We start from the raw sequence: 19,626 nt of genomic DNA, 5'->3' as shown, positions 1-19,626 counted from the left end.
AGGTTCATTCAATGAAACTGACTGGCAGGAGAATTAGGAAATAGTTTTTCACACAGCACGTAATTAATCTATGGGATTTACTGCCACAAGATATGGGGATGGTCATTAGCTTTGAAGACTTGCCTCTGTTCTAACCCCTCCAGGTGACTGCTAAAAAAAAGAGGCTGTGTCAGGGGTGTGGGCCTCTTGGCAGGAGCACAAGGACTCTCATCCACATAGGCACATAGGAAGCTGCCACAGACTGAGTCAGATCATTGTTCTATCTAGCTCAGTATTGTCTACACAGACTGGCAGCAGCTTCTCCAAGGTTGCAGGCAGGAGTCTCTTCCAGCCCTATCTTGGAGATGCCAGGGAGGGAACTTGGAACCTTCTGCTCTTCCCAGAGCGGCTCCATCCCCAGAGGGGAATATCTTACAGTCCTCACACTTCTAGTCTCCCTTTCATATGTAACCAGGATGGACCCTGCTTAGTTAAGGGGACAAGTCATGCTTGCTACCACAAGGCCAGCTCTCTTCTCTGAGATCCTTTCATCTCTCAGCCATGACATGAGCAGACTGGGGCCTCAGAAGCAGAGAGAAAATAAATGGAATATCCTTTGTTTACAACAAGAAGTTAGCAATATAGAGCCCTTCTGCATAACTGAGGAAGTTGTGGGCCTGGTGTTATTGAAACAGAAGAGCTGGGAGTGGCTGGGCTGGGGAGATGTGTTTGGGAACGCAGAAGAGTAGGGATAGTCTGGGGGCGGTGATTTCACAGGTAGTGTGCAGAGGGAGATATTGCGGTGGGAACTGGGCAGGCTATTATGGGGGAAACAGACAAGGCAATTGAGGCCTTTCCTTTTTCTGGCTTTTCTCTCAACTTTGTAGCTCCAGGGAGCTCTAGAAATACTCCCTCTAGGATTAGGGTGCTGCTGTTGAATGCCAGTTCAGTAAATGATAAAACAACTCTCATCCACGATTTGATTGAGGATTAATATATGAACTGGCTGAACCCGCACAGAGTATCTGTGTGGTAGTTCACTTCCTTTTTGGGGTTAGTTGGGAGAATTTGTTTGGCTGGTCCTCCCACAGCTTCTCGCTCGCTCTGTCTCTCCCCCGCGCGCCTCTCTCGCTCGCTCTGTCTCTCCCCCCCGCGCTCTCTCTCCCCCGCGCTCTCTCCCGCTCGTGCTCTCTCCCCCCGCGCCTCTCCCGCTCGCGCGCTCTCCCCCGCGCCTCTCTCGCTCGCGCGCTCTCCCCCCGCGCCTCTCTCGCTCGCGCGCTCCCTCCCCCGTGCGCCTCTCTCGCTCGTGCTCTCCCTCCCCCCGCGCGCCTCTCTCGCTCACCCTGTCTCTCCCCCGCGCGCCTCTCTCGCTCGCCCTGTCTCTCCCCCCGCGCGCCGCTCCCCCGCGCGCCTCTCTCCCCCGCGCTCTCTCTCGCTCACGTGCTCTCCCCCGCGCCTCTCTCGCTCGCGCTCTCCCTCCCCCGTGCGCCTCTCTCGCTCGTGCTCTCCCTCCCCCCGCGCGCCTCTTTCGCTCACCCTGTCTCTCCCCCACGCGCCTCTCGCTCGCCCTGTCTCTCCCCCCGCGCCTCTCCCCCGCGTGCCTCTCTCCCCGTGCTCTCTCTCGCTCGCGCGCTCTCCCCCCGCGCCTCTCTCGCTCGCGCTCTCCCTCCCCCCGCGTGCCTCTCTCGCTCACCCTGTCTCTCTCTCCCGCGCGCCTCTCTCGCTCACCCTGTCTCTCCCCCCACGTGCCTCTCTCGCTCACCCTGTCTCTCCCCCCGCGCGCCTCTCTCGCTCACCCTGTCTCTCCCCCCGCGCGCCTCTCTCGCTCACCCTGTCTCTCCCCCCGCGCGCCTCTCTCGCTCGCTAGAGTCTGCGGCCACCACCGGTCACCATGCCAGGCCCGCCAATTCTCCTCCTCCTGGGTGTGCCAGCCAATCAGGCGCCTCCGCAGCCCAGCCAATCAGCATTTTCCCCAGGCACACCTAGGAGAAATATATAGATAGATTGGGACCATCTACAGCCCATTGTGATCTGTATGCATGTCATTTGGCAGATAGTTGCTCGCTTTTTTTTATATTGTGAGCCCTTTGGGGACAGGGGTCCATCTTATTTATTTATTATTTCTCTGTGTAAACCGCCCTGAGCCATTTTTGGAAGGGCGGTATAGAAATCGAATAGATAGATAGATAGATAGATAGATAGATAGATTGATTGATTTGGACTCCAGGGTTTTGGCAGTCCCGGCAGACATGCCTCGGGTACCATCTGGTCTTATTGTGTTGGATTCTTTGCAGTTAGTGCAGCCTGAGGAGGTGGACAAGATGCTGGGCAGTGTGTGGCAACATGCGCTCTTGACCCTTGCCCTTCATGGCTAATAAAATCTGCCAGGGTGGGTACAGGCAGATGGTTGGAGGCTATAATCAATGCTTCATTAAGGGAGGGCAAGATACCATTGCCTCCTTGAGGCATGGTGGTAAGACCATTATTTTAAAAGCCCTCCCTTGATCCCTCCAACCTGAACAACTATAGACCTGTTTCTAACTTGCCCTTTTTGAGCAAGGTAACAGAGCATGTGATGGCATCCTGGCTGCAGAGGGTCTTGGATGATATGGATTATCTAGACCCCTTTCATTCTGGCTTCCATTTTGGATATGGGATTGAAACTGCCTTGGTCACTTTAGTGGATGACCTATGCAGGGAACTTGACAGAAGAGCTGCGTCCCTGTTGATTCTGCTGGACCTCTCAGTGGCAGTCGATACCATCGACCATGGTATCCTTCTGGACTGCCTTTTAAGTACAGAGATTAGAGGTACTGTTTTGGCTTCAGTACTTTCTTGGAGGGGAGGGTCCAGAAGGCGGTGCTGGGGACTAGTGTTTGGCTTTTTGGACATTGGTCTGTTGGGTCCCGCAGAGTTTGGTTTTGTCCCCCATGCTGTTTAACATCTACATGAAACTGCTGGGAGAGGTAATCGAGGGACTTGGACTGAGTTGTCAGCAATACGCAGATGACACTCAGCTCTATTTCTCCTTGTCACCTGATCTTAGGGAGGCAGTGGATGTCTTGAAGTGGGGGCTGGAGGCAGTGATGAGCTGGATGTGGGCTAATAAAGCAAGACTGAATCCAGGCAAGATGGAGCTGTTGTTGGTCAGTAGGAGAACCAATCAGGGTGAGGGTATTTGACCAGTTCTGGATGGGGTTGCACTCCCCTTGAAAGAGCAGGTGCACAGCTTGGGGATACTGTTGTACCCGGCTCTGCTTTTGGAAGCTCAAGTGGAGGTGCTGGCCAGGGGTGCTTTTGCACAGTTTTGGCTAGTGCACCAGCTACATGTCTCTTGAGAAGGCAGATCTGGCCACAGTTACCTACACCTTAGTCATGTCATAGCTGGATTACTGTAACACATTCTACATGGGGCTGCCCTTGAAGAAAATTCAGAAACTGCAGATAGTGCAAAATGTGGCAGCTAGGATTTTATTTGGAGCTGCCCGCTGAGATCACATCACACCCATTTTGAACGAGCTATGTTAGCTGTCAACATTTGTTAACGGGTCCAATTCAAGGTGCTGTTTTTGATCTTTAAAGCCCTTTATGATTTGGGCCCTAGATACCTGAGAGGCTGCCTACTCCCAAGGGTTTCTGCCTGCTTGATGAGGTCATCAGAGGGGGCTTTGCTACATGTGCCAACAATGAGGGAGGCTCGGATGTCGTGCACATGGGACAGGGCCTTCTCAGTTATTTCCCCAAGACTTTGAAATGCTCTCCTGGTGGGCATCTACTCCTCAGTCTCCATCACATTTTTTAGAAAGCAAGTGAAATCTTGGCTGATTATCCAGGCTTTTATATGAGTGTTGTTTTTGTTGCTGCTGCTCCCTATTTTATGACCATATTCCATATGTTTTAAAAACTTTTAATTAGATTTGTATTTCTATATTCCAATTTAATATTTTTATTGTGTAACTTTTATAATCTTTTATTGTGTTAAATGTTTTGTAAACCACCTTAAGTTTGTTAATGGAAGGCAGTATAACAACTAAACAATAAATAAATAAAATAAATATACTGTACATTCTAGCTGTGCTGTGTCAGGCAGTCTCAAGCCAGACAGTTCTAGGATTTGTTGAAGCTGTGACTGAGTCTGGTCAGTGAGTCTGTCAACTGTGGCAGCCTACCCTGAAGGAGAGATGTGTTTCTAAAGTGGAATGGGATCCACCCTCTACTGAGGGTGGATCCCAGGGAAATACAACAGCCCTGGTGCAGTATGCCTCTGAAGACTAGTTGCAGGGCAGCAGCGTTGGCCACTGTGGGAAATGGGATACTGGACTTAATGGGCTTCTCCGGTTCCTACAACAAAAGTAACAACGTTTGCACAAGAAAATCCATATACTCATCTGAACACATATGGATCTCTTCAGTTTGCCAAGATCTGGAATCCAGAAAATTTAAACAAGCACTTTGAGCATATATCAGCACACACTTAACACTTCGTACCTGCTTTTCCATCAGTCTTAGGATCCATGATGACAAATTCAGGCCGCAGTTTACTAATGCGGCGTCCTTTCAAGATAGGCACCAGCCCCCCTAAGTATTCCAAATACAATGTATAGCAAGGACCTCCAACTTCTGGGTCATCTTCTGTTCTCTTCATTGTACAATGAAGCCTTTCATTGCCTGATGTTGGGTAGCTAACAAAATCTCTCATGTTGTTAGGGTCTGGGATAGGAGGCTGGGTTAAATACAGAAGGGGGGAAAATGTGAGTCACACAAGCAGTTCTCCCTTCACCCACAGTGTTACAATAATGGACGGCCAGTCCAATGTTACTCAGTCTTGTACATAACAAATTTTGGCACAATTTAAGTGACTGGTCTGCTTGTCCAGAATGTGTCGCTGATTCCCCCCCCCCATATTCCTGATTTCCTTTAAAAAAATTAAAGATTGCAGTGGTAAGCAGAAAACAAAAGTGAGCTACATTTTAAATGAGAAACAACTGCTTTGTGGCTAGACCTGAACAAGCGTGATGCACTAAAATGTTATAAAGATACAACAGCACCCAGTTCAGCGACTTGAGCTTCCTCCCATGTGCAAGGACAAAAGCGGTGTGACTTAAGGAAATCTGGTTTCTCAGGAACTTTCCACAAGAGCCAAATAGACCTGAATGTATGAGGCTCCCTCATACTGGATCAGACCATTGGTCCATTTACGTCAGTGTTGTCTACACTGACTGGCAGCAGCCCTCTGGGGTTTCAGAGAGTGTTTCCCAGCCTTGCATAGGAAGCTGCCTTCTACCAAGTTAGACCATTGCATTGGTCCATCTAGTTCAGTATTGTCTACAAAGTGAAAATGAAGAAATGACCAAGATGAAAAACCCACAAGTTGCTTTGTACGTTTAAATATTACAAATATTAAATGCAGTATCTATATTTTTAATTCTCCTAGACGTACCCACCGCTAATCCCATACATGGCAGCTCTCGCAAGAGTTTGCATGCAAGCTGATGATTAGCGACGGGTATGGCCAGTCACCAAGGGAGGGGAAGCGGTGGCCCGGCAAATGGCCGGCCACTGGGCGGTGGGGGAGAAACGGAGGCCCGGCAAATGGCTGGCCACTGGGGGGTGGGGAGAAAAGCGGCAGCCCGGCAAACGTCTGTCCGCTGGGGGTTGGGGGGAGAAGAGGCAGCCCTGTAAATGGCCGGCCGCCAGGAGAGGACTAAGGGCGCAGATGTTCTGTGCCAGGTCAGCTAGTTGTTATTAACAACGAAACATTCTCAGCATGTGTGCTTCACACACAGTGCGTTTCACATGTGTGTTTCACAGCTTTCCCCTTCTTTGTTCACTATTCTTGACAGAAATGGCACCCTCACCCTTTTGGTACTTTCAACTGCATTTTTAAAAAATGAATGGTGTCTTTCACCTTGATAGTTGGTGTAAAGGCAGTAGTGAGGTATGAGCAGAGCCGGGGAGGCAGGGTCAGCTTGCTGATATCTTTGTCATCTCGCAAGGAGCTAGCAATGGTTTGTTGGCACAGGAGCTGTAAGCTGGACACTCTGTGTTCCACTCTGACAACGTAGAGTGCAGGGCCAGAAGCCATGAGCAGACGTGAGTCCCTGTGGCCCCAGCAAATTGAGATTATGGGACGCTGTGGGGGGAAAAAGACATTGCACAGTGTCACACCATAGTTTCCTCCCAGTGACTCACATTGTAAGGACATTCTCTATAGAGCTGATTTGATGTTTCACACGCCACGTGGCCTTATTTTGGGACACCATTATTAGAGATAATGGCGGATATAATGCAGGAAGTTACTCAAAAGTAGTTCCCCTGAAATTAAAACGACAACTTGTCCCTTCAATTTCAATGGGACTCCTCTGAGTAGTTTACTTCAGCATGTCAGGCTATGTCTTGGAGTTGATCTATAAGTTCAAGAAGAGTCCTCGTGGTAGGGATGTGCCAAAATTAGATTTGAAAGCTGAATCGCCAGCAAAACCCATTTAAAAATGAGGGCTTCCACAGCCCTTTTAACAAAGAGGACAGCGGTCCATCCTCCTCCACTCACCGCCATTGCTGTAATTCCAGTGCTCGTCCCAGATCTCTTGGCGCACTGGCGGCAGGGGAGTCCTCCTAGCTGCTCCTGTGCGCAACGTCGGCATGCACATGGCAACGGCCATGTGTGTGATGGCATTTCATGCAGGGGCAGTTGGGAGACCTCCTCCCGCCAGTGCACGAAGATATCCGGGATGAGTACCAGGATTTCAGCAATGGCAGAGAGTGGAGGAGGAGCAAGTATCGACCTGCTCTCCTCTTTGTTAAAAGGGCAGTGAAATGTCCTCATCTTTAAAGGGGTTATGCTGGCGATTCGGGTTTCGGATCACATTTTGGCACATCCCTACCTCCTGGGACCATACCATTTCTGAATGTGCAACCCTTCCAATCACTAGGATCTGGACTATTAGTTTATTTCAGTAAGTGGAACAAAGTTAATTTCCCCCCTCATATTATCTTTATTAACTTTTCAATCTTTACTGATGCTAACATCATTAGTTTATAATCAGATTTAATCCTCTGTGCAAAGAACTACAAAGAACTCTGTGTGCAGAACTAAGAAAAAACAATATTTATGATGGCCTAAACAAATGTTGCCACATGAGCTGTAAGGTATATTACTATAGCTCTTGGGTAAACTGGCCTTAATTAAGGGCTCCCAAGTTCTTTATTCTGTGATGAACGAAAGAACAGACCTGCTGAATCAGGCCCAAGGCCCATCTAGTCCAGTATCCTGTTTCACACAGTGGCCCACCAGATGCCACTGGGAGCCTACAGGCAGGAGTTGAGGGCATGCCCTCTCTCCTGCTGTTACTCCCCTGCAACTGGTATTCAGAGGCATCCTGCCTTTGAGGCTGGAGGTGGGCTATAGACCTCCAACTAATAGCTGTTGATAGACCTCTCCTCCATGAAGTTATCCAAACCCCTCCAGGTTTGTCATCCAGGTTGTTAGCTGTCACCACTTCTTGTGGCAAAGAATTCCACAAGTGGATTATGCGTTGTATGAAAAAGTACCTCCTTTTGCTGGTCCTAAATTTCCTGGCAATCAATTTCATGGGACGACCCCTGATTCTAATGTTTTGGGAGAGGGAGAAAAATCTCTCTATCCACTTTCACCACACCATGCATGATTTTATAGACCTCTATCATGTCTCCCCGCAGTCGTCTTTTTTCTAAACAAAAAAGCCCCAGGTGTTGTAGTCTTGCCTCATAAGGAAGGTGCTCCAGGCCCCTGATCATCTTGATTGCCCTCTTCTGCACCTTTTCCAGTTCTACAACGTCCTTTTTTAGATGTGGTGACCAGAACTGTATGCAGTACTCCAAGTGTGGCCGCACCATAGTTTTGCATAAGGGCATTATAATATTAGCCGTTTTATTTTCAATCCCCTTCCTACTGCTCCCTAGTATGGAATTGGCCTTCTTCACAGCTGCTACACATTGAGTCGACACTTTCAACGAGCTGTCCACTACAACCCCAAGATCCCTCTCCTGGTCAGTCACCAACAGCTCAGATCCCATCAACGTATACTTGATGTTGGGCGTTTTCAACCCAATGTGCATCATGTTACACTTGCCAACACTGAACCACATTTGCCATTTTGTCGCCCACTCACCCAGTTTGTAGAGATCCTTTTGAAGCTCTGCACAATCTGTTTTGGATTTCACTACCCTAGTTTGGTATCATCTGCAAATTTGGCCACCTCACTGCTTTCCCCAACTTCTAGATCATTAATGAATAAATTAAAAAACATCAGTCCGAATAGAAATCCCCGGAGGGGTCTTCTTATTTCCCTCCATTGTGAAAACACTCCGGTTATATCTACCCTCTGTTTCCTGTCCTTCAACCAGTTAGCAATCCACACATGTACTTGTCCCCTTATCCCATAACTGCTAAGTTTCCTCAGGAGTCTTTGATGAGGAACTTTGTCGAAAGCCTTTTGGAAGTCCAGGTATACTATGTCAACTGGATCACCTTGATCCACACACCTGTTGACACTCCCAAAGAACTGGTGGGGAGAAATACTTCTCCTAAGTCTTGCCTGTTTAATACTTATCCTGATCTTTATATAATTCAAGAACAATTAACATAATGTAATTCAAAACAAACCAAATATCAAAAATAAATACATTTACTATTCAAATTATATTAAAACAAAACAAAACATATAGGCTAACCAGAATATATGAGCAATATAAAGAAACCTACATCAAAATTTGCACTGGCTGCCAGTTCAAACAAAATTTGAGTTGCACTGGCTGCCAGTTCGTTTCTTGGTCCAATTCAAGGTGCTGGTTTTGACCTTTAAAGCCCTTAATAGGCTTTTGGGCCTGCAATACCTGAGGGACCACCTGCTCCCAAGGGTTACTGCCCGCTTGACGAGGTCATCTGAGGAGGCTCTGCTCCGGGTGCTGGCAATGAGGGAGGCTTGGCTGTCGTGCACTCAGGACAGGGCCTTTTCTGTTGCTGCCCCCAGACTTTGGAATGCTCTCCCAGTGGCCATTCACTCCATCACAGTTTTTAGAAAGCTTGTTAAATCTTGGCTTTTTATCCATGATTGTTTTTATTTCTGCTTCTATGTGTTTTTACCCATGTATAGTTTTTATGCTTGTATTTTATAGATTTTAAATTTTGTTTGTTTTTATATTTTTAGCTTAATATTTTTGTCATTTTATTGTATTTTTTTTAACTTTTGTAAACCGCCTTGAGATTGTTTTTAATGAAAGGCGGTATATAAATTCAACAATAAATAAATAAATAAATAAATAAAGTTATAATTCTAGTTTATAAACAAAAATGGTGGTATGATTACTCATCTCTTTTAAAGGTATGCACTTTAAGATACGTTGTTATGACTGGGTCCAGATGTCCTCAGTAATAGATGCGAAGAAATAGACAGGAAGCTGCTTTCTGTTATTCCTTCTGTTTTTTCCTTGTCTTTCCTGTCCTGTCTTCTCTTTCCTTTCCTTCTCTTTTCCTTCCTTCCTGTATCTCTTCTCCTTCTCAGAGCGACCACTGGTCTCCTAACTGCTGCAAACTTTCCTTCTTTCTATCTGGTTCCTGCCCTCTTGAGCATTCCATTTGCTCTGGAGCATTTGTTTTGTTTATAGTCCCTTAGTTCTGTCTTCCTCCACGACCACTCCGCCCCACCCAGCCAAGGGCATTGGCTAAAGACAAGCACTCTGGCTACATTATGTATACATGGAGCATGCTAGCAACATACTTGGTAGATTAGTATTGTTGTTGTACTTATTTACAAGGCGGTGTTAATACCTTACTTCAGAAGAACACTGACCTGCACAGATGTCTCCAGGGTATAGATATGTTCTCCATGAACATTGTAGAACTTGACCAGTGCACTTTTCAGAAAGGAAGCACTGCTAAATTCAGCCAGCTGGCTTAGCTTTTCCATGCCTGCTACAGCCAGCAAGTCTCCCTGTGTGCACCACTGAGCCACTACATCTGAAATCACAAAGGAGAAAGACATCTCTGAGATGGAGGCTCACTTTGCAATGTGAAATGGGCCCAATCCTACACAACTCTCCTTAACAGCAAGTCCCATTGACTTCATCTGAGCCTTCACCACAAATATGCTTAGGAAGGCAGCCATAAATAAAACATAGCATGAGCCAAGAGTGGAACTAGACGTTATGAAAACAGCAAGTCAAAACAGGAGTCCCGTGTTGAGTTCTCCCCCCTCTCTTTCCATAATGTTCAGGAGCACTTCCTGATATTATGGGTCACATAATGAGCTACACCAGGGTTTCTTAACCTTGTGCCTCCAGATGTTGTTGGACTACAACTCCCATCATCCCCAGACATGGCCTTTGTGGCTGAGGATGATGGGAGTTGTAGTCCAACAACATCAAGGGGCCCAAGGTTAAGAAAGCCCAAGGAGAGGAGAGTTGGTCTTGTGGTAGCAAGCATGACCTGTCCCCTTAGCTAAGCAGGGTCCACCCTAGTTGCATTTGAATGGAAGACTACATGTGAGCACTGTAAGTTATTCCCCTCAGGAGATGGAGTCACTCTGGGAAGAGCAGAAGTTTCCAAGTTCCCTCCCTGGTAGCATCTCCAAGACAGGGCTGAGAGAATTTCATGCCTGCAACTTTGGGGAAGCCGCTGACAGTCTGTGCAGACAATACTGAGCTAGATGGACCAAGGGTCTGACTCAGTCTATGGCAGCTTCCTATGCTCCTATGTAAACCCTGAGCTTCACATGTCCTGCCCTCCTGCTTAACATTACTCACTGGTGGGGCTTCAGAAAGGCACGGCGAGATTAAGTCACAAATGGTAGCATTTAGGGTCAATGTGCCTAAACGCTACAGGAGAGAGGTGGGGAGAACAAAATAGGGTGGTCATCTTTGGTTGCAACCTTCTACATAACTTCTAGTTTTGCTCCAGCACCAGGAAGTTCTTAGATGTGTAAGAAGGGCTCAGATTTATACTTGGAGGGCAGGATTGAGACTAAGATCTGGTTGTGCCAGGGTGCTGGACTAGATGGCCCTTTGGTTTAATCTAGGAGGGTCCTTCTTATGCTCTTAGTACAACAAAAGCTTTAATTGATTATCTAGTGCTTAAACTGGTTTAAGCCAGCAGCTCTTTGAAACAGTGGGTGAGATGAGGGAAATTACTCAAAGGAGTCCCATTGAAATTAAAAGGACAAATCAGGCAATGCCTCACTGTATCGCTAATAGTTAGAATATTAAGTTAAAAATACTACTTTGAGTAATTTTTCTCATCATCTCAGTCATCATTTCAGATCAGAATCACTGCAGAACCTTGCATTCCTCTGGCTTCAGTTTCCTTTGGATTCCACAAATTCCTTGCAAGGTAGAAAACAGATAAGACAAAATGAAATTATGATATAAAGCTAGAGGTCATTTTGGAAAGTAGACTAGGGATTTTCACTGCAGTTCTGAGTGCCAAAGAACATAAAACCGGCTGCAAGTTTATTTCAAAAGGAACCCCCAGCTGAGTTTTTCTTTTTACCAGTAGGTGTCATTGCAGCTACTGTAAAAGTCACTGAGCTTCTGTATCAATAGAAGCTGCTGAACTTCAAGAGACAGATACTAAAATATTCATATCAAGGCAATCAAAATTTAAAGCAGAAGAGAAACCAGGTAAAAACAGACAGGAAGACATCTCTCTTTTGTACCTTTCAACCCTGAGCGGATGATAGTAGGAGACAAGTCGTCATAGTTGTTCATTAAGCTAATGTCTCCTGATGTGAAGCTGACAGTGAGTAGTGGTTTGGTGTTCTGAACCAGGACTGGATATGCAGCTGGGCCATCTGAAATAAAAATAAAAATATATAAATATAAATATAAATATAAATATAAATATAAATAAATAAATCTATCTGAAGTCAGGTTTCCATACATCACTAACAGTCAGTGTGAACAGTTGTGACACTGAGGGGATACTTTTCCACCACACCCTTTGATGGCCACGGAATGGGCCCCATCCTTATCACACCATACAAGGGATGGGCTGCAGGGTCATGGGACTGTCACAGGTCTAGAATCAGGTCCTGTGAAGTACAACCTTTCCCACCCTCCAAAAGCCGGAGTGAGGCTTCTTACTTTCCTTTTCAGCCACGATACTCAAGAGTCATAAAGTTCACCAGATGTTTTTGTTTGTTTACAAGCCACAGTGCTTCAGAGGAGACACCACAGACATGTAGGATTCCCAGCTCAGTGTCACTGCCTCTACAGTTGCTCCCATATGGGCCCATGTACATATAGAGACTTCCACCCATGAAGTCCAGCTTTCCCATGTATTTACAAATCATGCCAGCAACAAACCTCTCTGGGAGCTAAATGTTGCTTGTGTGGTTTCTAAGCATGCCAGAAAGTACTATGAGGGTGGAAGCCTTTACATATACTTGGACAATCATGGATACACCAAGTTTATTTCATATAGAGTAATATAAAGTATTCCTACAAGGTATTGCTATCTCATCCACATTCTGGAAAAAAAAGACCACTGCCAATCTTTTAGAAAATATATTCATTCCTTAGTTCCCCAAACTGATGACCTCCTAGTACAGGGTTTCTTAACCTTGGGCCCCCAGATGCTGTTGGACTACAACTCCCATCATCCTCAGCCACAAAGGGCATGTCTGGGGATGATGGGAGTTGTAGTCCAACAACATCTGGGGGCCCAAGGTTAAGAAACCCTGTCCTAGTAGGCTCATTCACACAACTGCCAGCAGGGTTGGACACGCCCCAGCCTGGGTAAGAGAGTCAGGGCGCCCCTGATTGGCAGTTGTGTGAACTCCAAATGTTAAGGTAGGAGGTGTGATTGTGTGTTTGAGGCAGCAACTGGGTAGGTGCCCTCATCCTATCCAACTGCTGCCTCATGCACAATCACGCTCCCCACCTCCTACCTTCATGTTTGGAGTTCACACAACCGCCAATCAGGGGCGCCCTGACTCTCTTACCCAGGCTGGGGGCTTCTTTTCCCTTGCTGGCAGCCGTGTAAATGCGCCGACTATCTAAGCAAAAGTGCTCCATACGGTGAAGCCCTTCTGCTAGGTGATCTATTATATTAATTCTCATGGGTGTGCCTTGGAATGTGCGTCCCAGAGCCCAGCTGATTGGCTGGGTGGCAGATGCGCCTGATTGGCTGAGGCGCACCCAGGAGAATTGGTTGCCGTGGTAACGGACTAGCGGTGGAGGCCAGAGGTGGCGGGCCCAGCCCGGCCATGGAGGCAAGGCCCGGAGGGGGAGGGAGAAAGTGGCGGGGGGGGGGCAGAAGTGGCAGTGGGGAGGAGAGGTGGCTGGGCCCGGAAGCAGAGACTGGGGCAGAACGGGAGGGAGAGGTAACCACCGGCCCCAAAGAGCACACAGATGCTCTGTGCAGGGTCGGCTAGTATTAATATAGTCTGACCATCAGTGAAAGAGCTGTATTGTTCTGGACCCCAAATTGGTCCTTGAAGGATATAGTGGTCCCTGAGAACACAGGAGCTATTGATCCCTGTTCTAAGCCACTACACCAGAGAACCTTGTTTCTATGAAATTGTTCTTTGTGTTCATATTAACTCTCTTTGTGTTTAAGATTTCATTGCCTACAGCACCATCTGTAGCATTCACTAGTTCACTTTCTGTTTTTAATCTAACTGGTTTTGACAGAAGGTGCTGCAGTCCCAAGAGAAAGCAGCTCTCAGGGCACCAGCTAAGTGTATTCTAGCTAAACACCCCGATTGCAATGGATTAGAAGAGGAATCAGCGTTGTTATTCATGTGAGCATTTATTAAAATAAGACCATTTCAGGAAAAGGAAGTCGTGTTGTAGACAGGAATTTTAAAAGCCAATTATTTTGCAGGTGAATAAAAGTCAATTAAGCCACTCCTACTCATCTGTGTGAGTCAAAGGCATGTTTCCTTTGAAAGCTTTCTAAGAAACATGCAATACTTTGAACACTTCATATTAGAATAATCATTAGAAGTGGGCTTGTATGTACCATGCTCACCCACTCCTGACTGACTCAGGATCATTTAGACATTTGCCCACTTTACCCATCTAAATGGCTGCATCAGATGTTGCAATTTTCCTTCATCAAACGGTAAATCAATCTCATAACAAAATTAATTCTCATAAATCTCTCTGATAAAGGAACACTGCAACACTAGAAGTAGCTCTCCTATTGCCACATCTGCAGAACAGTGTGAACCCCTGCTAACTTGGCAAAGAGGCACCTTTTAACTTGGTGATTCTCTTTATGTAGCAGGGGGAGAGTAACTGGCCCTATCCACCCCCAGCACAGTTCCTCTAGTGACTGTTGCTGGTGTATATCTGATGTTTCTTTTTAGATTGTGAGCCCTTTGGAGACAGGGATCCATCTTATTTATTTATTATTTCTCTGTGTAAACTGCCCTGAGCCATTTTTGGAAGGGCAGAATAGAAATAGAAATAATAAAAATAAAAATAATAACAATAACAACAACAATAGTAGTAGTAGTCGTCGTCGTCGTAGTAATATCTGATCTTCCTAAAGTGACGGCCATGTATTTACTCTTGCAGATATATGTCCTGAACAAACAAGTTTGTAAACAGAGGGTCCACCCTATTGTTCTTCGCTCATTCAACTTGCTCCAGGAAAGCTAAACAAATGTTTTCTCTCTTTACAAAGATGAAACATTATGAAGGCATAGGGTGAATCCTGAAGACACACTTTTCAGGACTGCTGAGCTTTCTCAAGCTTCTCTTAGATGGTGTCTTAATGCTTAGTCTAAATTGGTTTTCTTGTAATTTCAACTGACTGATTCTGATTTTTGAAGATGGCTATCATATCTTTCCTTATATCTTCTCTTCTCCAATCTTCTCAATCATTCCTCAAAGGATTTGGTTTCCAGACTCCGCACCAATCTTTGTTGCTCTTCTCTGAACCTTTTCCAGCCTATCAATATCCTTCTTGAAACCTAGTACCCAGAACTGGACACGGTATAACAAGTGAAATCTCACCATTGTAGAATAGTGTGGGAAACTACTACTTATCTCAACACTTTGCCTCTGTTACTGCAGGCCATAAGCTTTTTTAGCAGCTGCACCACACTGCTGGCTCATTTTCATGTTGTAATCCACTAAGACACACATATCCTTCAATCATGTCAAACTCGCACCTACAACCTAAAGTGGTATAGCCAAGATATAGGTTTTCCATCTTATTTAAAAAGTAGGCCATAGACCCTTAATGAACATTAAATTGAAGCAAAATGACCTTGTGGTGGGGAATAATCATCAGAATCGGTGTCACTTTCACTGCTGTCTTCCACCAAGAAGCTTGGGTAGTTCCAGGACATGCTAAGGATGCCATCAGACTCATGAAGGAGAACATGTGCCAGCATTCGGCCATGGCAGTCCATGACAATAACCTGACCATCAGCAGTGCCAAATAGGACCTGAGAAAATAAGATAGTGGCATGGTTAACGTGAAGGAGATCTAAACAATATGAAGAAGAGACAGCTTTCATGTTTCAAGTAACCTTTGATAAGTGAGATGTCTATGTTCACAAAGTGCTAGATAAACTAAGCAGATACAGGTGGACCTTGGTATCCACGTGGGTTTGGTTCCCCAGTTCTAGCATGGATAACAAAACCATGGATACTGAGGTACTGGGGCAATGGGGAAAGTGAGGTTAGGTTCCTGAAGTCACACAAAAGCTGGAAAAAAGAAAAGAAAAATGGCTTTCTTTTCTTTTTTAAAAAAGAAGTGTGGCTAGAAATGTGGATAAAAGTTGCTTACCCCCAAGGGCCCACCAAGAGTCTCAATTCTGCCAATATTTGGTGGGAAATGGCCTCTCCCCTGCCCATTTTTTCTTGAGAACAAAGCAGAAATGGCTCTAGAAACATGGGGGGAAATTGCCTACCATGCTCCATTGGTCCACAGCATTCCAGCAATGCCCCACAAGAGTCTCCATTCTGCCAATTTTTGGCAGAAAATTGCAGGTTTCAAAGCTTTTTTTCCCTTTAAAAACAAGCCACAAAATGGCTCCTGCACTTAAAATGGCAGCCGGAAACGACCTTGTGGGTCATTTCCGGCCACTCCTGATCTGCGGATTAACACCCTCCCCCCCCCCCGATTTTCCCTGCGTATACTGAGGTTGGGTGCCAATTACCCAATTGTGGATACACAAAACTACAGATGCTGGATCTGTGAGTAACGAGGTTCTCCTGTATTGCAAATGACAACCTTATTAGCCAAGAATAGCTAAAATTCTGAACTCTAAAAATCTATAACCTCCTATATGATTTCCTGCAATCAAGAGTAGGGCCGCACAACTCCAGCTGTTGTTGGACTACGACTCAAATCATTCCCAGCCATAATGGCCAATAGCCAGGGATTATGCAAGATGTAGTCCAACATCTGCAGGAGGGCCAAAATTGTGCAGCCCTGTGTCTGCTGCTTTTCTCCCACAAAGAACATCCTTAAAGTTCTCACCACTAAAATTTTTTACTCATCCCTGCCATTTATACTGCTCTCACTCAGAGTACAGTTTCTTTTCCCCTTCCCAAAGGTAATCTAGCACCTTGCTCCTTTCTGCTCCTCACACCAACCCCCACATCTAGTCTATGGTCAGGCTGTAATTAGAACCTCTCTCTCCGATATGTCAGCTTCTTCTTTTTTCAGTTGGGAAAGTATACAAACACACACTTCCCATATCTGGAGTCTAAAGTGGCATGATCCAGTAAGGGCTGTATCATGAGATAACTTCTGAATGCACAGTTCAGTCTTTAGATTTTACATGGCATACAATTATTTACTAAGATGACAGCAGAATGAGTAATATCAAGTAGATAGTGGTCTGGCTGCAAACTGTTCAGCACATTGGATACAAGGTGCCCGACAGCAATTTATGGACTGCTGTAGATTATGAGGAAGGCGGAATGCTTGACCAATGAGTAGCCCACTGTCTGAGGGCAAGTAGAAGCCTGTCCTTGTAGCAGAACTGGCAAAAATCAATGTGAGTCAATCAGATGGAACTGGAGCATTAAGGCGCAGGTGGGAAAGAAATGCTACACGCTTGACAGCAACAAATAAAAGAAAGTTTCCACCCACAATGTCAAATACAGAATGGATGAGGCAAGGCTTTTATGTTGTTTAAAAGAGCAGACAGCCAAGGTACACCATCTAGGATAAGAGAGACTGTAACCTACAGATATCTTCCCCTTGAGCATGTTTTGTTCCCTGATGTATTGAACAAGCTACGGCTTGCACATTCTTGTAGATTTTAGAAGACATACAACAAAACCCAGAAGATAGCAAATGTAGTAGCAGTGTTACAGCCAGAGAAGTAAACTCTCTGTAATCCTACACACTCGTATTTCCACTGCAGTTCCATTCCATGGCAATTAACAGGCTCTCTTTCACATGAGGGTTTTTAGGATTACAGTGCTAGTTGTCATTTACACTGTCAGTTGGAAACCTGAAAATATTAAAGAGCCTTGCACTGTCTATTTAAGGAAATGAAAAAGACTGACTATATCTTCCATCATATGATGCTCAGCTGCTACCGCAGCATAAAATCAAATCTAACCATTGATAAGAAATTACTGAGGATTGTTTAAAAAGGTGCGAGTGTAGTAAATGCTTAGCTAGCAGGACCAAAGAATTACCAATAAGGGACAAACTACATGTAACTTTTAAAGTGATGATCATAAAACAGGATCTGAAAAAATACTTTGATCCTGATTCATATGAACTAACAGCAGTTAGAATAAACTAGTTTCCCAAGTTGGAATGTAACAGGAAACTGCAGTTTACTCAAAACCAGAAGTGGAAGCTTTCTATCTCTTCCCCTTCCATACAAAAGGAGGAGGAAAGGGAAGGCGAAAGCAGCCATGCCTGAGGCTTGCTGGGCTAATTTACCCAATATTGGCTTAGATGATCATCAATAATGGCAAAACCTAATAATGGCTGAACCATTTCAAATAATCATCTAAACCAGGCTAATGAGTAACAGCTATATCTGTTTTGTCAGAGTGCAATGCTAAAAGACTACATGGACTCCTTTTGCTTCAGTTCACCCGCCTGGCCATTTACTAGTAGAGAGGTTGAAAAATCATTTCACAGTCTACAACAAAAGTTTCATATTCATAAAAATGCTTTTTGTTATGTATGGTAAAGGAACTATGAACCAAACAAAGTATACAATATTCAGCAGACTTTCAATTAAAAAGGATGGGCCAGGCTGAGAACTTGGATAGCCATAACCCAAATCTAGAGCTGGAGGGGAAGCATAAAGTCCTTGAGATTTGTATTCAAAGAAGGAAACTTCATTGCAAACTACTACCATATTTCACTGAGGCAGCTGAAGTAGAGTATGAGCTACATAAATGTAGGTTCACTCTTATTTTGGAAACCCCAATTTAACATCAACTATCACAAAGGGATAAAACTAGTGCTGCATCAAACCTTCATCATGTTTGAATTCCAGTATGGAAATCCCGTTTCATTTCATTTCAGCAAATGTCAAGTGCTCCCTTGATTTTCTAGTTGAAAATGGTTGCTTTTGCTTTAAATGGTTGCTGATCTTTTTTAGCAACCAAATTCCCACAAATGCTCCAAGTTCTTCATCAGCACTGCAATCTCTCTAGTCCTCACAAGAATACTCCAAAGCTCTCTTCAGGCATTATGAAAAGAATGGACACTGGACCTGGATACAGGAATGCACCAGCAAGCCCTTCCTTTGCTGAGACAAACTCTGTGCCTGGAGAGCAATTCTCTCCATGATTAATCCTCATCTGGTTTCAGGGGTAGATAAATGTGCACAAACAAGCCACTACACTCCCAGCTATGCTCTTGCTGTCATACTCTTACCCGTACTTTGCTACATAATATATCCACAGGTTTGGCCTCTCTCCAGTTATGATATTTATGTTATTAATGAAACTATAACACAACATAGAAAACCACCCCAAAATGAATAGGCTCCCTGTGGTGGAGTGGTTTCTATCCAATTCTCATGTTCAGCCATTTGAGACAGGAGAGAACACCCTGTTTCCCTTGGAAACTTCAGTTTTGTTTCCCCTTGCAAGCTCAATTGACCGTGAAAGATGATAGTGTCTGAAAAACATTCTAAGGCACTGCATAGTTCTGTGCTCCTGAGTTAGGGCAAATGAAACCAACCCTTCCACAATGTCAGACCTAGTAGACCTTGCAGAAGCAGGGATTTTAGCCACCAGAATAAAGCCAAAAGGATCACAACAGGAGCAACCACAACATGTCAGCTTCAGTAAGCCTGGCATCAGTGGATCAACTGTCCATAGTATGTCTCTGGTCTTTTCCCATTTCTCCTAGTGGGACATAGCTCCCCAAAAGGGCTGCTGCAACCCTGATATTATCATGTGTGCAGGGCTGTATTGATCTGAGCCTGTCCTCAGAGAATTGTGGTTGGGATAACTATATTTCCAGTGTACAGCTGGCAGACATTCCTGAGCAAGGAGCTGACCGATGTAAGCACTATGAGACACAAGTCTCATACTCCCAGAGATGCAGTCACATTCACAAAGGGGACCATTGTTATCTGTGTTTGACTTGAATGGACATAGGTTTTGTATGTATACAAGAAATGTGTGCCCAAGCATAGCTGACAAGAAACCAAACAAAAG

The 19,626-nt window shown here is 45.2% G+C and overlaps 1 protein-coding gene and 1 long non-coding RNA gene across 11 annotated transcripts in view; one reads left to right on the top strand and one right to left on the bottom strand.

Moving 5' to 3' along the window:
• Positions 1-19,626, bottom strand: part of TULP4 (TUB like protein 4) — a 179,916-nt gene that overhangs the window by 20,287 nt on the left and 140,003 nt on the right. For 9 of the 10 annotated variants that reach the window (XM_053294183.1, XM_053294152.1, XM_053294143.1 and 6 more), the window contains 5 exons: positions 15,236-15,416; positions 11,670-11,804; positions 9,810-9,976; positions 5,888-6,112; positions 4,468-4,702 (listed from right to left, as the gene is read on the bottom strand). In XM_053294183.1, coding sequence (XP_053150158.1) covers positions 4,468-4,702; positions 5,888-6,112; positions 9,810-9,976; positions 11,670-11,804; positions 15,236-15,416 — 943 coding nt within the window. Of the gene's footprint in view, positions 1-4,467; positions 4,703-5,887; positions 6,113-9,809; positions 9,977-11,669; positions 11,805-12,457; positions 12,559-15,235; positions 15,417-19,626 lie in introns of those variants that run through there. The other variant, XM_053294219.1, reaches the window with a different exon arrangement.
• The window catches only part of LOC128344318 (uncharacterized), a 28,028-nt gene continuing 21,712 nt past the window's right edge, over positions 13,311-19,626 (top strand). Inside the window, exon 1 of the long non-coding RNA XR_008315788.1 lies at positions 13,311-13,757. This is a non-coding gene — a long non-coding RNA (uncharacterized LOC128344318). The remainder of the gene's footprint in view (positions 13,758-19,626) is intronic.

This window comes from Hemicordylus capensis, chromosome 1, assembly GCF_027244095.1.
Source record: "Hemicordylus capensis ecotype Gifberg chromosome 1, rHemCap1.1.pri, whole genome shotgun sequence".
Taxonomy (NCBI): Eukaryota; Metazoa; Chordata; class Lepidosauria; order Squamata; family Cordylidae; genus Hemicordylus; species Hemicordylus capensis.
This window is presented reverse-complemented; position numbering and strand designations above follow the sequence as displayed.